Here is a 20,724-nt window from a genome sequence, read left to right as displayed (position 1 = left end):
CTCTTGTAATTTTCATAATGGCACTGGCTGCTGACCACATTGTTTTCTCTAGTGTGGGGCTTTGACTCCCTGGAGGAGGCATCATTTTCGATCTGCACAAAAGCACCATTTGGTCAGGTAATGGCCCTGAGTAGTGGGCATATGAGAGGTTCATCAGTAACTATAATACAAATCTGATTATGGCAGATTCCAATCTGGAGAGTTGAAAAAGAGCACTATGTTATTTAATTGGGATGGTGTAATCCAAGGAAGTTGTCTTAAAAAATGGCATTTGAGTTTCAAGGCTGTATGGGATTGAATTTCTTTTTTTTTTTTAAAGAAATTAAAGACATAAAAAAAAAAAAAGAAAAAGAAAAAAGAAATTAAAGACATAAAAAAAAAGAAATTAAGGACATTTTGGGCAATACAGTAGATAGAAGTTAATCACAGTTCTTAATTTTAAAACTGTACATAAATAATTTTAGGTATATAGAAAAGTTGCAATGATAGTACAAATAGCTTTCTTATTCCCTTTACCTATATTCGTCAAGTAACATTTACTTTTTCATTTTTTTCTCTTGTTAAATTAAGATATGCATATTTAATTTATTATAAAATTAAAATTATTTTATTAAACACATGAGAGACATGGTGCTCCTTAGCCCTAAATACTTGAGAGTATATTTCCTAATAACAAGGATATTCTCTTAAAACCCCACAGTAGAAAAAACAAAAGAAAACAAAAACCCACAGTAGAGTTGTCAACATAAGGAAATTAATATTATGTCAGACTGTTATTTATAGATGTTATTCATATTTTAACCATTTATTCTTCTGATGTTCTCTGCAGCAAAACAAAATGTTTTTATGGTCCAGGAACCAATGTGGGATTATGTGTTACATACAGTTGTCATGTTTTTTTGGTCTCCTTTAATTAATCTGAACTAGTTTTTTAGTCTTTCTTTGTCTTTTATGACTTGACCCCTTTGAAGATCACAGGTTACTTTGTAGAATGTCTCTTAACCTGAGGTTTTTCAGATGTTTCTTCATGATTTAGTTTCAGATTATGCATTTTTAGCAAGAATACCATAGAGGTGATTTGCATGTTCTTGTTATATAGTCTTGGGGAGATGTGTGATGTGTATTTATCCCATTACTGGTGCTGTTAATTTTGATTACAGGATAAAGATCTGCTAGATCTTTCTTTTTTTAAGTTTTAAAAAAATTTTAAGTGATCTCTATTCTTTTTTTTTTTAAGATTTTATTTATTTATTCATAGAGACAGAGAGAGGCAGAGACACAGGCAGAGGGAGAAACAGGCATCATACAGAGAGCCTGATGTGGGACTCCAGGGTCTCCAGGATCATGCCCTGGGCTGCAGGTGGCGCTAAACCACTGCGCCACCAGGGCCGCCCAGTAATCTCTATTCTCAAAGTGGCACTTGAACTCACGACCCGATGATCAAGAGTTGCATGCTCTACTGACTGAGCCAGCCACGTACCCCAGATCTGCTAGATATCTTTACTAGAAAATTATTTTTCGCTCCCTCCTTAATCAATATCTTGTGGGGAATTACTTTCTGACTATACAAGTATCTTGTTTCTGCTTTACTAGATTTAGCATCCATTAGTGATATTTGTGTGAAACAGTTGTTACTAAGGTGGCTACCAGATTATAGCCTTTTAATACCATCTTCTACCTTCATTAGTTGGAATTCAACTGTCACCTTGATAGTGTGACAAGGATGGGGAGCATGAAAAGGGGCAGGGCTCTGTATTAAGGTGGCGCAGATAATTTCTGTTAGGAGTTCATCTTCAATAACCCAGGAGCTATGTTGAAGGGCACAGAGAGTACAGGTGAAAGCCTCTTTCTTCTTTCTGACGGATTGACCCTTTTATCATAAAATGTCTCTCTTTATCTCTAGTAACACTTTTGATTTTAAAGTCTATTTTGTCTGATACTAGTACAGCTGCTGCAGCTTTCTTTTATGTGCTCTTTGCACAATATATCTTTTCCATCCTTTTCAGTCTATTTTTATTTTTGTTTTGTTTCCAGTCTATTTTTATTTTTGAATCTAAAATACCTCTTTTGTAGACTGTGTATAGTTGGATCTTTTTTTTTTTTTTTTTAATCCATGTAAGCCTGTATTTGTTATGATTCTAGTGTCTTTTATGTCTGTCTTTGGCCACAACTTCCACTGTTTTTGAGAGCATCCTTTGGCTGCAAATGAAGTTCTTTGGAAAGAGAATCTGAGCTTATCTTTTGTTTTTTTTTAATGTGGTAAAATGTACATCACATAAAAGTTAACTGTTTTAACCATTTTTAAATGTGTAGTTAGGGGCATGAAGTAGATTGACTTTATTGTGCTATCAACCACTTCTATTAAGTTCCAAAACATTTTTACTCCAGAAGAAATCCCTTATTTACCCATTAAGCAGTTGCTCCCCATCTCAATCATCTACAGTTCCTGGCATCCACTAATCTACTTTCTGTATCTATGAATTTGGCTACCCTATATACCTCCTACAAGTAGAATCGTACAATAGTTGTCATTTTGTGTATGGCTTCTTTCACTTAACATGTGTTCAAGGTTCTTGTATGTTGTAATATGTGCCAGAATGTCATTTGTTTTTAAGGTTGAAAATATTCTGTTGTATGAAGATACCACCTTGTGTTTATCCATTCATTTGTCAGTGGGCATTGGGGTTTTCCCACCTTTTGGCTAATTGTAAATAATGCTGCTGTGGATATTGATGTACAAATATCTGTTCACATCCCTGCTTTTTTTTAAGATTTATCTCTTAGAGAGCATTCATGTGCAGGTGGTGGTGAGGGGGAGAAAAGGAGAGGGAAGCAAACTCCCTGCTCAGCAGGGAGCCCGATATGGGGCTCAATATCAGGACCCTTGGATCATGACCTGAGTTGAAGACAGATGCTTAACTGAGCTACCCAGGCATCCCCAGATCCCTGCTTTCAGTTATTTGGGGTATATTTTCTGATGTGGTAATTGCTAGATCATATGGTAATTCTATTTAATTTTTTGAGGAACTGCCATACTATCTTGCACAGTAGCTGTGCCATTTTACATTTCCACTGGTAGTGCACAAGGATTCCAATTTTTCCTCCTTTTTTTCTTTTTTTTAAAGATTTTATTTATTTATTCACGAGAGACACAGAGAGACAGGCAGAGAGAGAAGCAGGCTCCATGCAGGGAGCCTGACCATGGGACTTGATCCTAGGATCATGCCCTGGGCCGAAGGTGACCCTAAACCGCTAAGCCACCCAGGCTGCCCGGGTTCCAATTTTTCCAATTGGAGAAGAATTTTCCAGTTTCCTGCCAATACTTGTGATTTTGTGTCTTTTTGATAACAACTATAGTAGTGGGAATGAAGTGTTAGCTCATTGTGGTTTTGATTTGCATTTTTCCTGATGACTAGTGATGTTGATCATCTTTTCATGTGCTTATTGGCTAACTGTGATGTCCTGGGAAGAATGTCTATTCTAGTCTTTTGCCCATTATTTTTTTTTGAAAGATTTTATTTATTTATTCATGAAAGACAGAGAGAGAGGCAGAGGGAGAAGCAGGCTCCACGCAGGGAGCCCAACGTGGGACTCGATCCCCGGTCCCCAGGATCGCGGCCTGAGCCAAAGGCAGGCGCCAAACCGCTGAGCCACCCAGGGATCCCCTCTTTTGCCCATTTTTGAATTGGGTTGTATTTTTTTTTGTTGTTGTTCTTGAATTATAGTTGCTTATGTATTCTGCAATTAACCCCTTGCCAGATATATGAAATGCACATATCCTCTCTCATTCTGAAAAGTGTTGTCTTTTCACTCTGATAATTCTCTTCTAATCCATTGAACAAAAGTTTTTAATTTTTTTTTAATTTTTATTTATTTATGATAGTCGCACACACACACACAGAGAGAGAGAGAGAGAGAGAGAGAGAGAGGCAGAGACACAGGCAGAGGGAGAAGCAGGCTCCATGCACCGGGAGCCCGACGCGGGATTTGATCCTGGGTCTCCAGGATCGCGCCCTGGGCCAAAGGCAGGCGCCGGCGCCACCCAGGGATCCCAAAAGTTTTTAATTTTGATGAAGTCCTTTTTACTGCTCTTTTTTTTTAACGTCTGCACTTTGGTATCACAGTTAAGAAATTATTACCATATTCAAAGTCATGAAGACTTGTCTCCCATGTTTTCTTCTTAGAGTTCCATAGTTTTAGCTCTTAAATTTGCATCTTTGATCCATTTTGAGTTAGTTTTTTTTAATTATTTTTTTATTTTTATTTTTTGAGTTTTTGTATACGTTATAAGTTGTAAGGGTTCAGCATATATGTGAGGGTTTATTTCTGGGCTCTCTATGCCATTGGATTTTATGTCTCTCCTTATGCCACTATCACACTGTTTCAATGACTGTAGCTTTGTAATAAGTTTGAGATTGAGAAGCCACATTTTGCTTTTGATTTATATGTGTCTTTAAATTTATAATAATTTTCCCTCCCTCTATGCTGTTTTTTTCTTTTTTCTTCTGCCATTTATTTGTTGAAGACGCTTTCATTTGTTAGGCCAAATTTACCACATTAAAAAAAAAAATTTATTTATTTATTCATGAGAGACACAGAGAAAGAGAGGCAGAGACACACAGGCAGAGGGAGAAGCAGGCTCCATGCAGGGAGCCCGACGTGGGACTCGATCCCAGGTCTCCAGGATCACACCCCAGGCTGAAGGCAATGCTAAACCACTGGGCCACCTGGGCTGCCCCATATTCTGGGTTTAATTGATTTGTAACCCATGGGATCAGTTAACCTATTCTCCCACACCATGTTTCCTGTAAACTAGTAGATCTTCATTAAATCTGGGCTTTGAATGTATCATATCAGAAGGTATTTTTTTTAATTTAAGGAAATTGTATAAAGCAACCAGAATGATATATTGAACCCCTGAACACCTGTCACCTAGTTTCAGTGGTTAGCAACTCATGCCAGTCTTGTTTTCATTTATAACCTGAGCTATTTCCTCCTTCCTGCATTATTTTGAAGCAATGTAAACTATTACTTTAAAATTTTCTTTATATATATATATATAAAATATTTAAGATTATTTATTTATTCATGAGAGAGAGAGACAGACAGAGACATAAGCAGAGGGAAGGGCAGGCTCCCTGTGGGGAGCCTGATGAGGGACTTGATCCCAGGTTCCTGGGATCACCACCTGAGCTGAAGGCAGATACTCAACCACTGAGTCACCCTGGTGCCCCTAAAATTTCATTATATTAATTTGGCATTTTTTAAAAAAGATTTTTATTTATTTATTCACGACACACACACACACACACACACACACAGGCAGAGACAAAGGCAGAGGGAGAAGCAGGCTCCATGCAGGGAGCTTGAGGTGGGGCTCCATTGCGGAACTCCAGGATCTTGCCCTGGACTGAAGGTGGCGCTAAACCGCTGAGCCACCCAGGCTGCCCTAATTTGGTATTTTGAATCACACCTTATTAACTTCATATTCAATAACAATCGAAAGCATAGAATCCTGGATGTGGTGGTTTTGTTAAATCTGATCCATCTAATCATAAATATATTTAGGACTAGAATATGATTGTCACTTTTTAAAAAAATTTTATTTATTTATTTGACAGAGAGGGAGCACAAGCAGAGGGAGTGGGAGAGGAAGAAGCAGCTCCCTGCTGAGCAGGGAGCCCAATGGGGGCCTGATCCTAGGATCCCCGGATCATGACTTTAGCTGAACACTTAACTCACTGAGCCACCCAGGTGCTCCTAATCTTGGCTTTTTTGAAATTCAATTTTTGTTACTATAAGAAATATTAAGATGCTTTGTTCCAAAATGCTAAAGAAAAAAAAGTAAAGCATAATCTAAGTGGATCCCAAAAGAAAAAAAATGAATTTGGACTTGTAGCAAAGGTTTCAGAAAATGCTGCTATGATATACCAACATACCCCTTGGTTATCAGCTTCATGGTTTGGTCAGGGGAAATCTCTAGTCTCTATGTTCTGTACCACTTTATAGTGCTGTGAGTCTTTTATTATTTTATCTGTAATGATTTGTTCTCCTAAGTAACCTGTATTGTCAAAACAGTTGTTCTTGATTAGTCCAAGATGTAATTGTATAATCAGCAAAAAAATAATGTTACTTCTGTAGAGGAGTCTTTAAATTATTTTAAATAGCTTTTTGGGAATGCCATATGAATTTAAAGGTACTTAATTGGTGGCGTTTGTTTAAGTCTTAACTGTGGCAACTCAGCAACCACTTAATTTAAGATAATCCTAAACAGGATTTTTAGCTGTTTGGCAGCCTTTGGTTACAGACTACAAATAATTAGAAAAACCCAATAAATTCAAATGATATTTGAAAAAAAATAAAAATTTGGCTAGGTTTAATTGTGAAGTTTATTCCTTGTGATGCAATTTCAGAGATGCAGTATATAACATAGAAATGAAAAGCCTAAAAAAAAAAAAAAAGAGATGAAAAGCCTAGACTTTAGATCACCTGGTTAAAATACCATTTCTTCTGCTTATGATTTTTAGTCAAGATACTTAACTAAGGTTCAATTTCTTTTAAGGTTAGGGTTGAGAGATTTGACATAGTGCTTACCATAGTTATCTGGTTTGTAGTGCTATAAATGGTATTATTATTCCTATTCCTTGGACTTCAGGAATTTCTCTGTGCTGTGTGTGAGGCAAAGGATTACAGAATCAGAATGTTAGAAATGGATGGAATTTCAGAGATCCTTTGGTCTAAGACATTACTTTCTAGATGAGAGAGGGTGACTGAATTGGAGAGCAGACCAGCCCTATCCTTGGAGTTTTAAGATCAGTGCTATTTTACTGGGAATTGGCATCATTCATAATATGAAACTTTTTAGACCTGAATTGTACTTCTCTTTGAATTTGTGGCTTAATTTGAGTATTTTGATTATTTTATTAAAATGAGATTCCAGTACTCAGAGTAATTTCTTATGAAGAACATACTATTTTACTTTATTAATGTTTTTATTGTTTCATAAGGGGCCTAATTTTTTCCAGTGGAATAAGCCTTAGGTTGTATTATGTTCTATAAATTCACATGAGTCCACCAACTGAAAATAACTTGACAGCTGACTTTGATGTAATTCATTGTTTCAGAGTTGTAGGGGATTGGCAGGGAAAGGTACTTGTGATATAGATCCTAACAAAGGTACTTATTAGAAGTGAAAGTGCTTTGAATGAAGTAACTTATTTTCAAATTTTTTTTGCAGTTGTAAACTGCATTTTTAGAGACAAAGGAAAAATGTTGGGAGGTGACTTTGATGTCAGTCAATAATGTGTCATTTAAATCAGGAATAGAATTTATATTTTATTCCTAAGTAGCTTTCTGTAACAATGATAGGTTACTTTGGGAGTAAAGGTTATTATATTTAGTATTTGTTATTTTTTCTATAGGCTATTTTTATTTTTACTTCATTTATTTTGAACATGTTCACATTCTTTCCTCCTCCTTCCCTCCCATTACCCATACCTGTTCTGGGCCTCTGAGCCAGCCAAGTGCAGAGAGAACTATACTTAGGTAGCCTTTGTACTTAATATTAGATGAGACTTCCCCGAAGCTTTGCCTATGCTTTCTTTATTTGAATGGAATTATAAGATACTTTAAATTTGAAAACGTTTTTTAAGCTTGTTTAGTTTGTTGAACTTAATGAACATTTCATTTTTTTAGAGGTCGAAACAGCAAAGGACTGCCTCAATCCACGGTGAGTAATTTTAATGTTACTTGTTTGGAAAAATTGGTAACTAAAATGTGATTTCTGAACCATAGACCAAAGCTCTTCTTGGGCTTTATATCTCATATAACTTTCATACTTCAGTACTGCTTGGTATAAAATTATTAGTTATATGTGTTGTTTTTTGAGATGATACTTCATACAAAATATAACATTTTCTGTAAATTGTATTTTTCATGCAAACAAGAAGTCATTTGTTGTATAAATGGCTAAAGGCAAATCTAAATGAATAACTCTCGAAAAAGATAAGAGGGAGGGCAGCCTGGGTGGCTCAAGGGGTTTGGCGCTGCCTTCAGCCCAGGGTGTGATCCTGGAGAACCGGGATTAAGTCCCAAGTCGGGCTTCCTGCATGGAGCCTGCTTCTCCCTTTGCCTGTGTCTCTGCCTCTCTCTCTCTCTCTCTCTCTCTCTGTCTCTCATGAATAAATAAATAAAATCTTTAAAAAAAGAAAAAGATAAGAGGAGCATCAGGACTGGAGTTTGCAGGGTTCTTTGGGGTTTTGATTTAGAATTACTTTTTAAAAATTTGTTTAATTTTTTTGTATTTAAAAGTTTTTTTTAAATACAATTAACATATAGTATGTTATTGGTTTCAGAGGTAGAGTTCAGTGATTCATCAGTCTTATATAACACCCAGTGCTCATTACATCATATGCCTTCCTTAATGTCCATCAACCAGTCTCTTATAGTTTGCCTCCCTCTCTGAGTTCATCTTGTTTTATTTTTTCCTCTCTTCCCCTATGATCCTCTGTTTTATTTCTTAAATTCCACATATGAATGAGATCATATGATAATTATCTTTCTCTGATGTTTCATTTAACATAATATTCTCTAATTCCATCCTTGTCATTACAAATGGCAGGATTTCATTTTTTGATGGCTGAGTAGTATTCCATTGTGTATATATACACCACATTTTTTCTTTTTTTTTTTTTTTAAGATTTTATTTATTTATTCATGAGAGACATACTGAGAGAGAGGCAGAGACACAGGCAGAGGGAGAAGCAGGCTCCATGCAGGGAGCCCGACGCAGGACTCGATCCCAGGTCTCCAGGATCACACCCTGGACCGAAGGCAGGCACTTAACTGCTGAGCCACCCAGGCTGCCCCACATTTTCTTTATCCACTCATCTGTTGTTGGACATCTGGGCTCTTTCCATAGTTTGGCTGTTGTGGACATTGTTGCTATAAACATCGGGGTGCAGGTGCCCCTTTGGATCACTACATTTGTATCTATGGGGTAAATACCCAGAAGTACAATTGCTGGGTTATAAGGTAGCTGTATTGTCAACGTTTTGAGGAACCTGCATACTGTTTTCCAGAGTGGCTGCACCAGCTTGCGTTCCCACCAGCAGTTTAAGAGGTTCCCCTTTCTCTACATCCTTGCCAGCATGTCATTTCCTGACTTAATTTTAGTTATTCTGACTGGTGTGAAATGGTATCTCATTGTGGTTTTGATTTGTATTTCCCTGATAATGAGCTTTTAATTCTATTTGTCTTCCTTGGAAAGGGCCTTCTGGTTTTGAATTTTAGAACTTTATCAGTGAGATTAAACTGAGCATGAAGGGCAGTTTCTTGTGATGAAAGAAATAAATGAGAAACTGTCACTGATTTTTGAGACTTTGGCATTATTGGACAGATACTTTATGTAAAATCAGAAGGACATATGTTTATATAGTATGTAATAAGCAGTGGTGTGGCTGATGAGACCTAAGAGCACTATCATTGATTCATATATGCTAAGAGAAGATAGTCAAGGGTCTTTGACAAAGGTGCATACTCCTTCACCTCATTTGTTGATTTGTGTATATTTAACCCTATTTAGTGTACAGGTCTTTGAGGTTTGATGCATACAGTTGTGTAACTACCACCATAGTCAAGATAAGGGACAGTTCTCTCACCTTGAAAAATCCCTTATTCTGCGTTTTAGTGATTTCTTCTTCCTCTGCTCTCCAACCTTTGATCTGTCCTGTTTCTCTGGTTTTGTCTTCCTCATATATGGAAGTTCACTTTTGCTTTTTTGTATCACATAGAGTCGAAATATTGTTATATGATATGACTCATTTCACTGTTGAAAACTTAAACTTCCATTCTCTAAGGAAATAAAAGATTGTAGTAAACCAAGTCTTTCTTTAATGCATATAAGGTATTATGAACTTAACTAAACATTTTGTAACAAAATGTTAACTTTAATGTATATACAAGGATAAATGCTGATTGCTAATAATATTTTTTCTCAATATTCCAGATTTCTTTTGATGGAATCTATGCAAATATGAGGATGGTTCATATACTTACATCAGTCGTTGTAAGTTACCAGATTATTGGGGAGAAACTGACTTGGGAGCACATTACAGTCATTTCATGATGTTGAAATGTAGATGATTGATTCTTAAAGTAACATTTTTTAGGACACATTTAATCAGGATTATTTAGAAAAAGTGGAACTCCATCCAAACTATTGTGACTCACTATAAAAGCATTCTTGTTAACCATGCTATGTATGAGATAATAGTAGTACTTGATTGTCTTTCGTGCATTATTTTGTCACCTGATAAAATCAGAGTCAGAAATATTTAACTTCAGTATTTAAATTCATACTACAAACTCTGCGCAGGGCCTCCTGGGGAGTTTTGAGAATTCAGTGTATTGTTAATGTTTTAAGATTTTTTATTCTGTCACTGAATACCTAATAATGCTGAATGAAGCCTGGTGAGCTATATAAAATGTAAAACTGAAAACAATTATCCCTTATGACTGGGTAGCACACTGTTTCTTCGATAAATTAATTGTATGTTTTTAGGGATCCAAATGTGAAGTACAAGTGAAAAACGGAGGCATATATGAAGGAGTTTTTAAAACATACAGTCCTAAGGTAATCTTTACTCTTTTCCTTTTTGTTGAATGTAAAACCCCATGGATCATCAACTGTATGTTTGTATGGCTTCCTGACACTGTCTTAGATTCTGATTTAGCAATTTATAGTTGTGAGATGGGTATGTTTGTCATTCATGTTCAATACTTTACCTTTAAGGTACTTCTTAAAACCACTTTTATTTTGCTCTTCAGTTTCATATACTGCTTATTTTATAGACTAGTTTGTATAATCAAACTTATTCTATGTGCTTATTAAAATATCTTGACCTTTTCAAGGATTGTGGGCTAGAAGAGGGATTGAGTAGGTCATTATTTTCCTCTTTATTACCATGAATATACTTAAAACAGACTATGGTAGCAAGGACCAACTTTTAGAAGAGAGGATTTTTGAATGAAGGAATAGATAATTGGTCATATTTCTGAGAAAAAAGTATGATTATAAGATTCGCTTGAAATAGATTATTTTTGTCAAAGACATGTATATAAGAATAGTACCTTGATATGCTAAAGAAGCCCTGTCATATTTTATAAACGTTTTGAGTGTTTACTCATGCTTCTCATTTTAGTGTGATTTGGTACTTGATGCTGCACATGAGAAAAGTGTGGAATCCAGTTCGGGGCCAAAACGTGAAGAAATAATGGAGAGTATTTTGTTCAAGTGTTCAGACTTTGTTGTGGTACAGTTTAAAGATATGGACTCCAGTTATGCAAGAAGAGGTGAATTTTGACTTCCTAAATATGCTTCACGGTTTATACAATTTATTTATTTAAACAAGGACTGTATATTGATTAATTATACAGACCTTTTTTTCTTTTTTTAAGAAATGGGTTTTTTAAAGAATAACCTGATTAAGACAGATGGGAATTTTAATGCATTTTTGTTGGAAAATATCTAAAACTTCAAAGGAAGAGTCTTTGGTACTTTTAGTAGGATAATGAGAGTCTGTGTTCTATTAAAAAGGCTTGTAAAGGATTTTGTACAGTTTCATGGTCAGGAATGCTGCAGATTATACTCAACTGAAGTTTCTTGTTCCATTTGACTTGCAGTGCTTTAGTTTATAAATTTTTAGTTTTAAGATGCTTATTAAGTAATGTTTATCTAGTTTTATTATGCTTATAGTTCTGTAAATGTTTTATTTTTGTGACCTGGAAATAAAGCACAGGGTTAAGGGAGAAAGACAGAGAGCTGTGGATGGCAAGACAATTGTCTAATGAACATGAAAAAGGTAAAGAAGTAGAACATACATATTTAAAAAAAAAATTAGAGCATGGGACTGTGTTTTGAAAATCTAAAAGAGATGATATATTAAAATTTAGTCTGTTTCAAATGTCCATTGAGGAGGGAAATTAGGGAATTTTTATTACTCACTTGGAGAGGATACTCTGCAGTGCTGAGCGTTCAATAACACGTTGAAAGACTCTTCTGGGCAATTTCAAACTTGGTTCTAAAATTCTTAAATTTTTTTTTCCTGGTCAAGTTCATTTTTTTTAAAGATTATTTATTTATTCATGAGAGACACAGAGAGGCAGAGACAGAGAAGCAGGCTTCTCTCAGGGAGTCCAGTGTGGGACTAGATCCCCAGACCGAGATCACGCCCTGAGCCAAAAGCAGATGCTCAACCACTGAGCCACCCAGGTGTCCCTGTGGTCAAGTTCTATAGTCAATTCTATGAAATTTTTAACTCACCTCAGTTTTTGATTTTCATCATTCAATCAATAAACAGCTGTTTTTGTTGCTGGGTTAATTTTTCTACACTTTTATTTAGAAATACTAGGCACCAGAAAGTAAAGCCTTTCTCTTGGACCCTTAACCAGGTTCTCACCTCTAGTTTGTGTATTTCAGAAGCTAGCAGAGATAGGGTACTTTTAACTGCTTTGCTGTGCTGAAGAAAGCACTGTGTTCTGTTCTTGTACCTTCTTGTACCTTCTCAGATGTCTGTGTCTCTGATTCACAACTCTTTGTCTGAGAATCCTTCAGTGGCCCAAATAGGGAAACAAGTTTTTTTATCTGTTGCTGCCTTTAGAATTGATCTTGTTTATGGCCAGGCCCACAATGTTATATTTATGTTTATACTGTTGAAATATTTTACTGTTTTAAATATAAAAATTGACTTTATATAATCTGAAAAGGAAAACACAATTTTAGTTGAATTTAGTATATAGTACTCTGGAAAAAGCCACAACAACAAAATGTTCCTTACTCTTGGGTATCAGGCCATTTAGCTAACAGCCATTCACAATAGACTTTGATTTTTGTTGTTAAGGTGAATTGGCATTTCCCAAATTTGGGAAGATAAATATTACTTGGAAATATTTATGCTATCCCATTCTTTGATCCTCTTTAAAGTAATATCTTTAAATTTTTTATTTTACTTTGTTTATTATTTTATTATGTCTTTATTTCTCAGGTAATTTGTGTTCATTGTAGAAAGCTAAGAAAATAAAGATCAGAGCGACAGCTTTGACAGTGTTCAGTATACTCATAACAGGGATGGATATATTTTACTATATACATGAAAATATAGTTTTCTTGATGAGGACATCCCATAGTGGAGTAATTTATTTTATTTAAAGAATGTAAAACTAGAGGTTTAGTGAAGTAAACAATTCTGTCCAGTATCCTGAAAATAACATTAAGTCATATGTTTAGGATTTCAGGTCTCTTAAGCCAGATTTTTAATACTATCCTGGCATAAGTTGCCCTCTATAAGTATATTTTGGAGATGCTATAGGCATAGAGAAAACTTTTTTAGAGCAATTAATTGGCGTGGTTCATTAATTACAAAAATTAAGACACAATTCAGTAATTTGGTAAAGTGAGGACATAAACCCAGTGCCCACTAACCCCCAAATCATGTTCTTAAACACTGTACTATTTAACATAAATTATGTGGTCTAATTTGTTGTTTAGCTGTGTCAGAATAAATCTGCATTTACCTTAAAGGATTTCCCCACAAATAAAGCCAAAAGTAAACAAAATTACTGTACAATATAAATATGCAGATTATTATATTGTCCAAGATTCTTTTCTTTTTGAAATCTTTGGCTTTATTTTTGTGGAAACTTTTATTTTTATTTTTTTAAAGATTTTATTTATTTATTCATGAGAGACAGAGACACAGAGAGAGAGAGAGAGGCAGAGACACAGGCAGAGGGAGAAGCAGGCTCCACGCAGGGAGCCCGACGTGGGCCTCGATCCGGGGTCTCCAGGATCACGCCCTGGGCTGAAGGCGGCGCTAAACCGCTGAGCCACCCGGGCTGCCCTTGTGGAAACTTTTAAAAGTTAGATTAGTATGGCTTTTAACTTCTTAACGCTGACTTTCTTGATTTTAATAAGTTTTTCTTTTCAATTTTAATAGGTTTTTAAAGTTGTCATATTCATACACATATGAAAGTGAATAAGAAGCCTAGAAAGAATTGATCTCTTTTTATGATATGGTGAATAAGTTTCATTTGATCTCTTGAATGCTGTATATGTTACCAGATTGATATGTGGGCAAAATAAAAATTAATTCTACATTCTCTAAGCTGTGGGTTCCTTTTGCATACCCATGATTAGACCATCAGGTTATAACTGGGAAATGAGTGTGTTTTATCCTTTATCTGAATTTCATTGTAGACAGAGTTGTGACGCTCTTGTTTTCCCCTCTTCATTTTGCCGTCTGGTTTTTAGGGCATTCAGCTGCTTTTGTCTCTGCTTATTTTCTACCTTGGAGTTGGTGTATTATCTCTACTCACTTTTTGTTTGATTTCCTGTTTCTTTCCAGTGTTTCTTTGTCATCTGTTTTTCTCCTTCACTCACGTTCTGCTCTTTCCATTGCTCCTTTATTATTATTTTGCTCTTTCATACCTCAACTCAACTACATTTTAGTTCTGTGGCTACTTTCTTATTTCATTCTCCTAACTTCTGCTTCTTTCTACTACTTTATTTCCTTTGCAGTGTTCTCAGTCCAGAGAACAGGGGTCAGCAAACTTAAGGCCTGTGAGTCAGATCCACTCATTGGTAAATCAAGTTTTATTGTAATACAATATGCCTGTTTATTTATGTATTGTCTTTGGCTACTTTCATGCTACAGCAATAGAGTTGAGTAGTTGTAATAGAGACTATATGGCTTGCAAAGCCAAACAGTATTTTCTGATCCTTTACAGAAAAACATTGCCAGCTTTTGTCCTAGATCTTTCTTCCTACTGCGTTTGGGGTGTTAGGGCTGATCAAAAACACAGACTGTACTGTTTTTGGTGAAATTTCATAGAACATACTTTGTCTCTAACTCACACTTTGACTCTAATATTGTGTAATTTCATCTGTTCCTTGTGACCATTGAAATTGGATTTAGTTTGAAGAGTCACTTTTCTTTCCAGCTCTTTTGTCAGAATAACTGAAGAATCACATATGAGAAAACTAGTTATTGGGAATGATCTCCATCATCAACTATCTGCCCCCCCCCCCTTTATCTTTCCCTTGCCATCTCTTTCCTTGGTTTTAGTAGATGGGGTGTTTAACTTCCTGTTGAATCCCAACTTTTCCCATCATGCCCTTGACTCCTCTGTTCTACCATTCCTTTTTCTTTTTTTAAAAAGATTTTATTTATTTATTCATGATAGTCACAGAGAGAGAGAGAGGCAGAGACATAGGCAGAGGGAGAAGCAGGCTCCATGCAGGGAGCTCGAAGTGGGATTCGATCCTGGGTCTCCAGGATTGCGCCCTGGGCCAAAGGCAGGTGCTAAACCGCTGCGCCACCCAGGGATCCCTGTTCTACCATTCCTGGGCTCTTGTTCTTTTATGTCACCTGTTTCCAGACTCCAGCTCTTCCTCTCCAGTTACTCTTCCCTCAAGTCCTTCTCCTTTTTATCCTGAACTCTTCTACTTAGTAGCCCATCTTCCTTTCTTTTCTTTTTTCTTTTTTTTTTTTAAAGATTTTTTATTTTATTTATTCATGAGAGACCCAGGCAGAGACACAGGCAGAGGGAAAAGCAGGCTCCATGCAGGAAGCCCAATATGGGACTCGATCCTGGGACCAGGATCACACCCTGAGCCAAAGGCAGACACTCAACTGCTGAGCCAGCTAGGTGTCCCTGTCTTCCTTTCTTATCTAAACTTCTTAACTCTTATTTTCTACTGACTCCTCATTGCAACATATCTACCTTCTATGTTTACTAATGGGAAACATCTGTGGGTACCAGTAACTTCTCATTGCTAGGTCCTTTGTAGTCTTTTTCAGACTTTACACTGGCTTTTTTTTTTTTTTTAAGATTTTATTTATTTATTTATTTATTTATTTATTTATTTATTTATTTATTATTTATTCATGAAAGACACAGAGGGGAGAGACACAGGCAGAGGGAGAAGCAGGCTCCATGCAAGGAGCCCGATGTGGGACTCAATCCTGGGACCCCAGGATCACGCCCTGGGCCAAAGGCAGGCACTAAACCGCTGAGCCACCCATGGATTCCCTACACTGGCTTTTGACACTGAAGTGCAACTCCCTCAGAAGCTGCACCTCTGTTTTTCATGTGTTTTATTCATCATTCCTTCTCTGCCCATTCTTGGGCTTCATTTTTGTTAAAGTGCTTTAAAGATTTTATTTATTTATTCATAAGAGACAGAGAGAGAGAAGCAGAGACACAGGCAGAGGGAGAAGCAGGCATCATACAGAGAGCCTGACCATGGGACTCGATCCAGGGTCTCCAGGATCACACCCTGGGCTGCAGGCGGCGCTAAACCGCTGCGCCACCGGGGCTGCCCTGTTAAAGTGCTCTTAAATGTGTTTGTGTTCCCCATGTTTCTTTGCCCACTGATCTTACTGCTTATCAGTCATTTTATACTCTGTTAATTTAAGCCATCACATGTAAGCCCACTCCCAGCATCTTTTGTTTTACCTTTATACCATGTTGTATTAGAATTAGATGTTTCTGTCTCCCCTATTATACTTTGAGTTCCTTGTGTGTGGAACTGTATTATTATTATTTTTTAATCCTTAGAGCCTAGTATAGTGTTTTCCCACATAGGACAGGCACAATGTGAATGTCTTTTGAAGAAATGAAATTAGGACCTTCACATATTTTTTTAAAACTATTATTTTATGCAAAGAGTGAGAAAACTAGAATACAGCCAGCCAACAAATACTGAGCTCTGGAATGTGTTCATTGCTGTGCTTGTTGCTATAGACAGTACAGAGAAATTCAAGACTTAATCTATTTTGGCTCCCTTTTGAGAACTTAGTGAAACTATATCCTCACCCTAGAAAAAACATGCACACAGATTTTTACGTTTAATTTTGTAATGTTCACAGTTCCCTAGGGAGTTCATGTACTCTGTGTTAAGAAGGTCTGCTCCAGGCATTTTCACATTTGGAAATACCAAGGCACGTGAAGGAATTCAAGAAAAATGGAATGTTAAAAATGGTGACATTGAATTCCAAATAAAGTTTAGAAACATGAAGAATTATTGTAGTAGTTGTAGGAATTTGGGGGTGATTGTGTGATTAGAGGGTAGAGAGAAAGTCATACAGATTATTTTATTCAGGTGTGATACTATTCTGTCCTTATGTGACTGCCTTATAGGTCTGATAGGGCACAGTCCTATGAATAACAGAGGTCTCTTCTTCTTTTTTTAAAAAGATTTATTTAATTAATTAGAGAGAGAGAGAGAAAATGAGCATGAGTGGGAGGAGGGGCAGAGGGAGAGGGAGAAACACTCTGCTGATGAGGGACCCTGATGCGAGGCCAATCTCAGGACCCTGAGATCACAACCTGATACAAGGGCAGATACTTAACCGACTGAGCCACCTAGGTATGCCGAGAATGATCTCTTCTGAAGGGCATGTTGTTAGGAAGGCCATGTCAGTCATAGCTAAGGAAGAAACAGTATTAGCAGTCTATGACCTGGAAAACCTTGAATTTTGAGGAGTCTAAATATGTTCTAAATTCATTTATGAGTGGTCTTGTAGTAGGGTGAGCAGACCATAAGCCTTGCAACTGAAGAGGCACATTCTTGAAGCTAGTAGTACAGGCAGTAAGCTCTATAGATGGGCAAGCAGTGCTATTGTTGGACAGGTAAGCAGTTGTAAAACTGGACAAGTGCTCATGATTGACAGCCTGCTCTTTGACAGGAGAGAGGATAGGCACTGGTGGTGGGTAGGCAGGTGGGGTGATGGATAAGCAGGTGGTCTCAGCTAGGGGATATCCAGGGAGCTATAGAGGAAAGCCCTGTTAGGAGGTTGGCTTGGGCCTGTGGGCTTTGGGCTAATTTTCTAGTGAGACAGCTGAGTAACTCAGTGTTCTAATACTCTTCTCTTAAAACTGAACCATTAGAAAGTTGACTGCCTCAGCTTTGCTGTGGGCTAGTAAGAGAAAGGGTGTGTGTCCATGCTGAGGCCAAGTAGTTAAATGGAAACTAACATTTACTGAGGCCAGTAGGGAGGTGGTTCAGAGATTACTGAGATTTAAAAAAAATAAACAGGTATAGTAGAACAAGTGACAAAACATTAAACAGAATAGTTTGAGGTATGCCATAGAGGGGAAGTATTGCATGTTTATTAAAATATGATCTCTGATTTGTTGAAATTGTGTTACTTTATATGTTTTTAGAGCATATAAAATCATCTGTATTCATTATGCCAAGATCAAAACAATTCTTCACTTATTAAAAATAAACAAGATAAAATATTTAGTACTAATAGGAGTAAGGTGGTCTGATTTAAGATATATGTGAAAACTTTTGATAACTGCTGAACAGCATTAACCAGAGATGCTAAAAAAGGAAAACATCTTCACAAAGGAGCAAGACTTAGAGAAGAGCATAGAAATATAGTATATGTGAATAGGTTGGAGACTTTTTATAAAAACATTACTGAAGGAAATAAGTTGATTCGACTAAATGGAGAAACATATCATACTTTATTTTTTTTAAAGATTTTATTTATTTATTCATGAAAGACACAGAGAGAGGCAAAGACACAGGCAGAGGGCTCCCTGCATGGAGCCTGATGCGGGACTCAATACCTGGACTCCAGGATCACACCCTGGGCCAAAGGCAGGCGCTAAACTGCTGAGCCACCCAGTATGACATCCCCCCATATCATACTTTAAATGGAAATACATAACACTGTAAAATTGTCCTTTTTCCTAAAAATAATCACTAAAGCTAATATCTCTGTTTTTGTAGAAAGTGACAAAATGATTCCAGAGTTTGTATAGTAATACTTAATAGAAGAATTTTGGAAGTTTTTCTACAAGAGACATGAAGGACTTGCCCTACAAAATATTAAAGTATATTAGAATTAAACCATAGTTGCTGTAGTGGCAAAGAATAGAGAGTCTAAGACAGATGTACTTCGTATGGGTATTTTGTTAATATATGATCAAGAAAACACTTTAAATCTGTAATTAAGGTGGATTATTTATTTATTAAATGGTGTTGGTACATTTGGGGGGAATTAGATGCCTTTCTAATACCCATCACCAAAATAAATCCTTAATGGCTAAAAAGAGATGTGTTTTAAAAAAAAAAAAAAAAAAAAAAAAACTGGGAGCACCTGGGTGGCTCAGCGGTTGAGCATCTGCCTTTGGTTCGGGGCCTGATCCCGGAGTCTCAGTATCAAGTCCCACATCGGGTTTCCTGCATGGAGCCTGCTTCTCCTGTGTCTCTGTCTCTCTCCCCCTCTCCCTCTGTGTCTCTCATGAATAAATAAATAAAATCTTAAAAAAAAAAAAAACTTACATACAAATTCTAGAGCAGATCTATGAATTTATATCATTTTGAGTTGGGGAAGGAGTTTATAAGCATAACCACCAAAGCAAAAATTCATAATGAATAAGACTGAAATACTTGAGTATAAAAAATTAGACTTAGATGTGTCCCAAAGTTCCATAAATTTTATAAGACATGCTACAAACTGGGAAAAATCAAATAAAAAAATTATGCGAATGGCCAGTGAACATACAGAGAGGTAGTCTACCTCATTAGTAATCAAAGAAATGCAGTTTCAAAGCAATGGAATATGATTTTTTATTTGTCAGCTTGCTGAATGATGAAAGTGAGCAAGATTAATACTAGCTCATGATGGGGAATCAGAAAACAGCTTACACTCTGCTACTCAGTATGGTTTATGCAAAAACAAGTAGCATTTTTGAGCTCTTCTAGTAGGTAATTCAGATGAGTTCAGGAAGACAGTTTACTTGTAGTATTGTGCAATGGTAGTATACCTAATTACTGTCTGGATTTATTTTTCTTTTGCTCTGCACAGTGTCAGTGAAGTCTTATGAATAGCACATACACTAAAAGCAGTAGTAATAAAGCAGGGCAGTGAAGGAATGTGGATAAATTATATGCATTTTAATTTCTATTCCAATTTGACTGGAAATAGAATTTTTTTTTTCTTTTTTTAATCCGGATCAGTGATGGTAGAGAGTTTTAAGGGATCATGTGCACTTGAACAGTTCTTCTAATTTACATAAGAAAAGAAGTCTGTGGGGGATCCCTGGGTGGCTCAGCGGTTTAGCCTGCCTGCATTTGGCCCAGGACGTGATCCTGGAGTACTGGGATCGAGTCCCACATCGGGCTCCCTGCATGGAGCCTGCTTCTCCCTCTGTGTCTCTGCCTCTCTCTCTCTCTCTCTCTCTCTCTCTCTCTCTCCGTGACTATCATAAATAAATTTTAAAAAAATTTAAAAAAATAAAATCTAAAAAAGTCTGATTGTAAAGTGTTTTATATATTTGCCAATGAAGTGTTTGTACAGCTGTAAGAATTGGAATTAATTTTACTTACTTTTTCTTAACCTATGTCTCAACACTTTGCTATAGAATTGAGATAAGTTGTAAAAAGAATACTATATTGACTAATAGTATTGGCATTTCAGTCCTCAAATTGTTGCTTCCTGAACATTTCTGAATTTACTTTTCTCCCCTCTGAGTTTTCTACAAAATGACTTTCTTTCCATTTTCTCTTCTCTCCAACTTTTTTTTTTTTCTCTCCAACTTTTGAGATGAAAGCAGTTAACCTCTTTTAAAAATTGCTCTAGCAGTGATTAGACCCATTTCATTCTTTCTGATAGCATGGACTAAAGACTCCCCCTACTCCCTCAAAAT

General features: G+C 36.4%; 1 protein-coding gene across 8 annotated transcripts in view; it reads left to right on the top strand.

The window, feature by feature from the left end:
- Positions 1–20,724, top strand: part of ATXN2 (ataxin 2) — a 116,312-nt gene that overhangs the window by 28,327 nt on the left and 67,261 nt on the right. For all 8 annotated transcript variants that reach the window (XM_077875652.1, XM_077875644.1, XM_077875645.1 and 5 more), the window contains exons 2-5: positions 7,696–7,729; positions 10,007–10,066; positions 10,562–10,633; positions 11,202–11,352. In XM_077875652.1, coding sequence (XP_077731778.1) covers positions 10,034–10,066; positions 10,562–10,633; positions 11,202–11,352 — 256 coding nt within the window. In that variant the 5' untranslated portion in view covers positions 7,696–7,729; positions 10,007–10,033. The remainder of the gene's footprint in view (positions 1–7,695; positions 7,730–10,006; positions 10,067–10,561; positions 10,634–11,201; positions 11,353–20,724) is intronic.

This window comes from Canis aureus, chromosome 27 (genome assembly GCF_053574225.1).
Source record: "Canis aureus isolate CA01 chromosome 27, VMU_Caureus_v.1.0, whole genome shotgun sequence".
NCBI classification, from domain to species: domain Eukaryota; kingdom Metazoa; phylum Chordata; class Mammalia; order Carnivora; family Canidae; genus Canis; species Canis aureus.
This window is presented reverse-complemented; position numbering and strand designations above follow the sequence as displayed.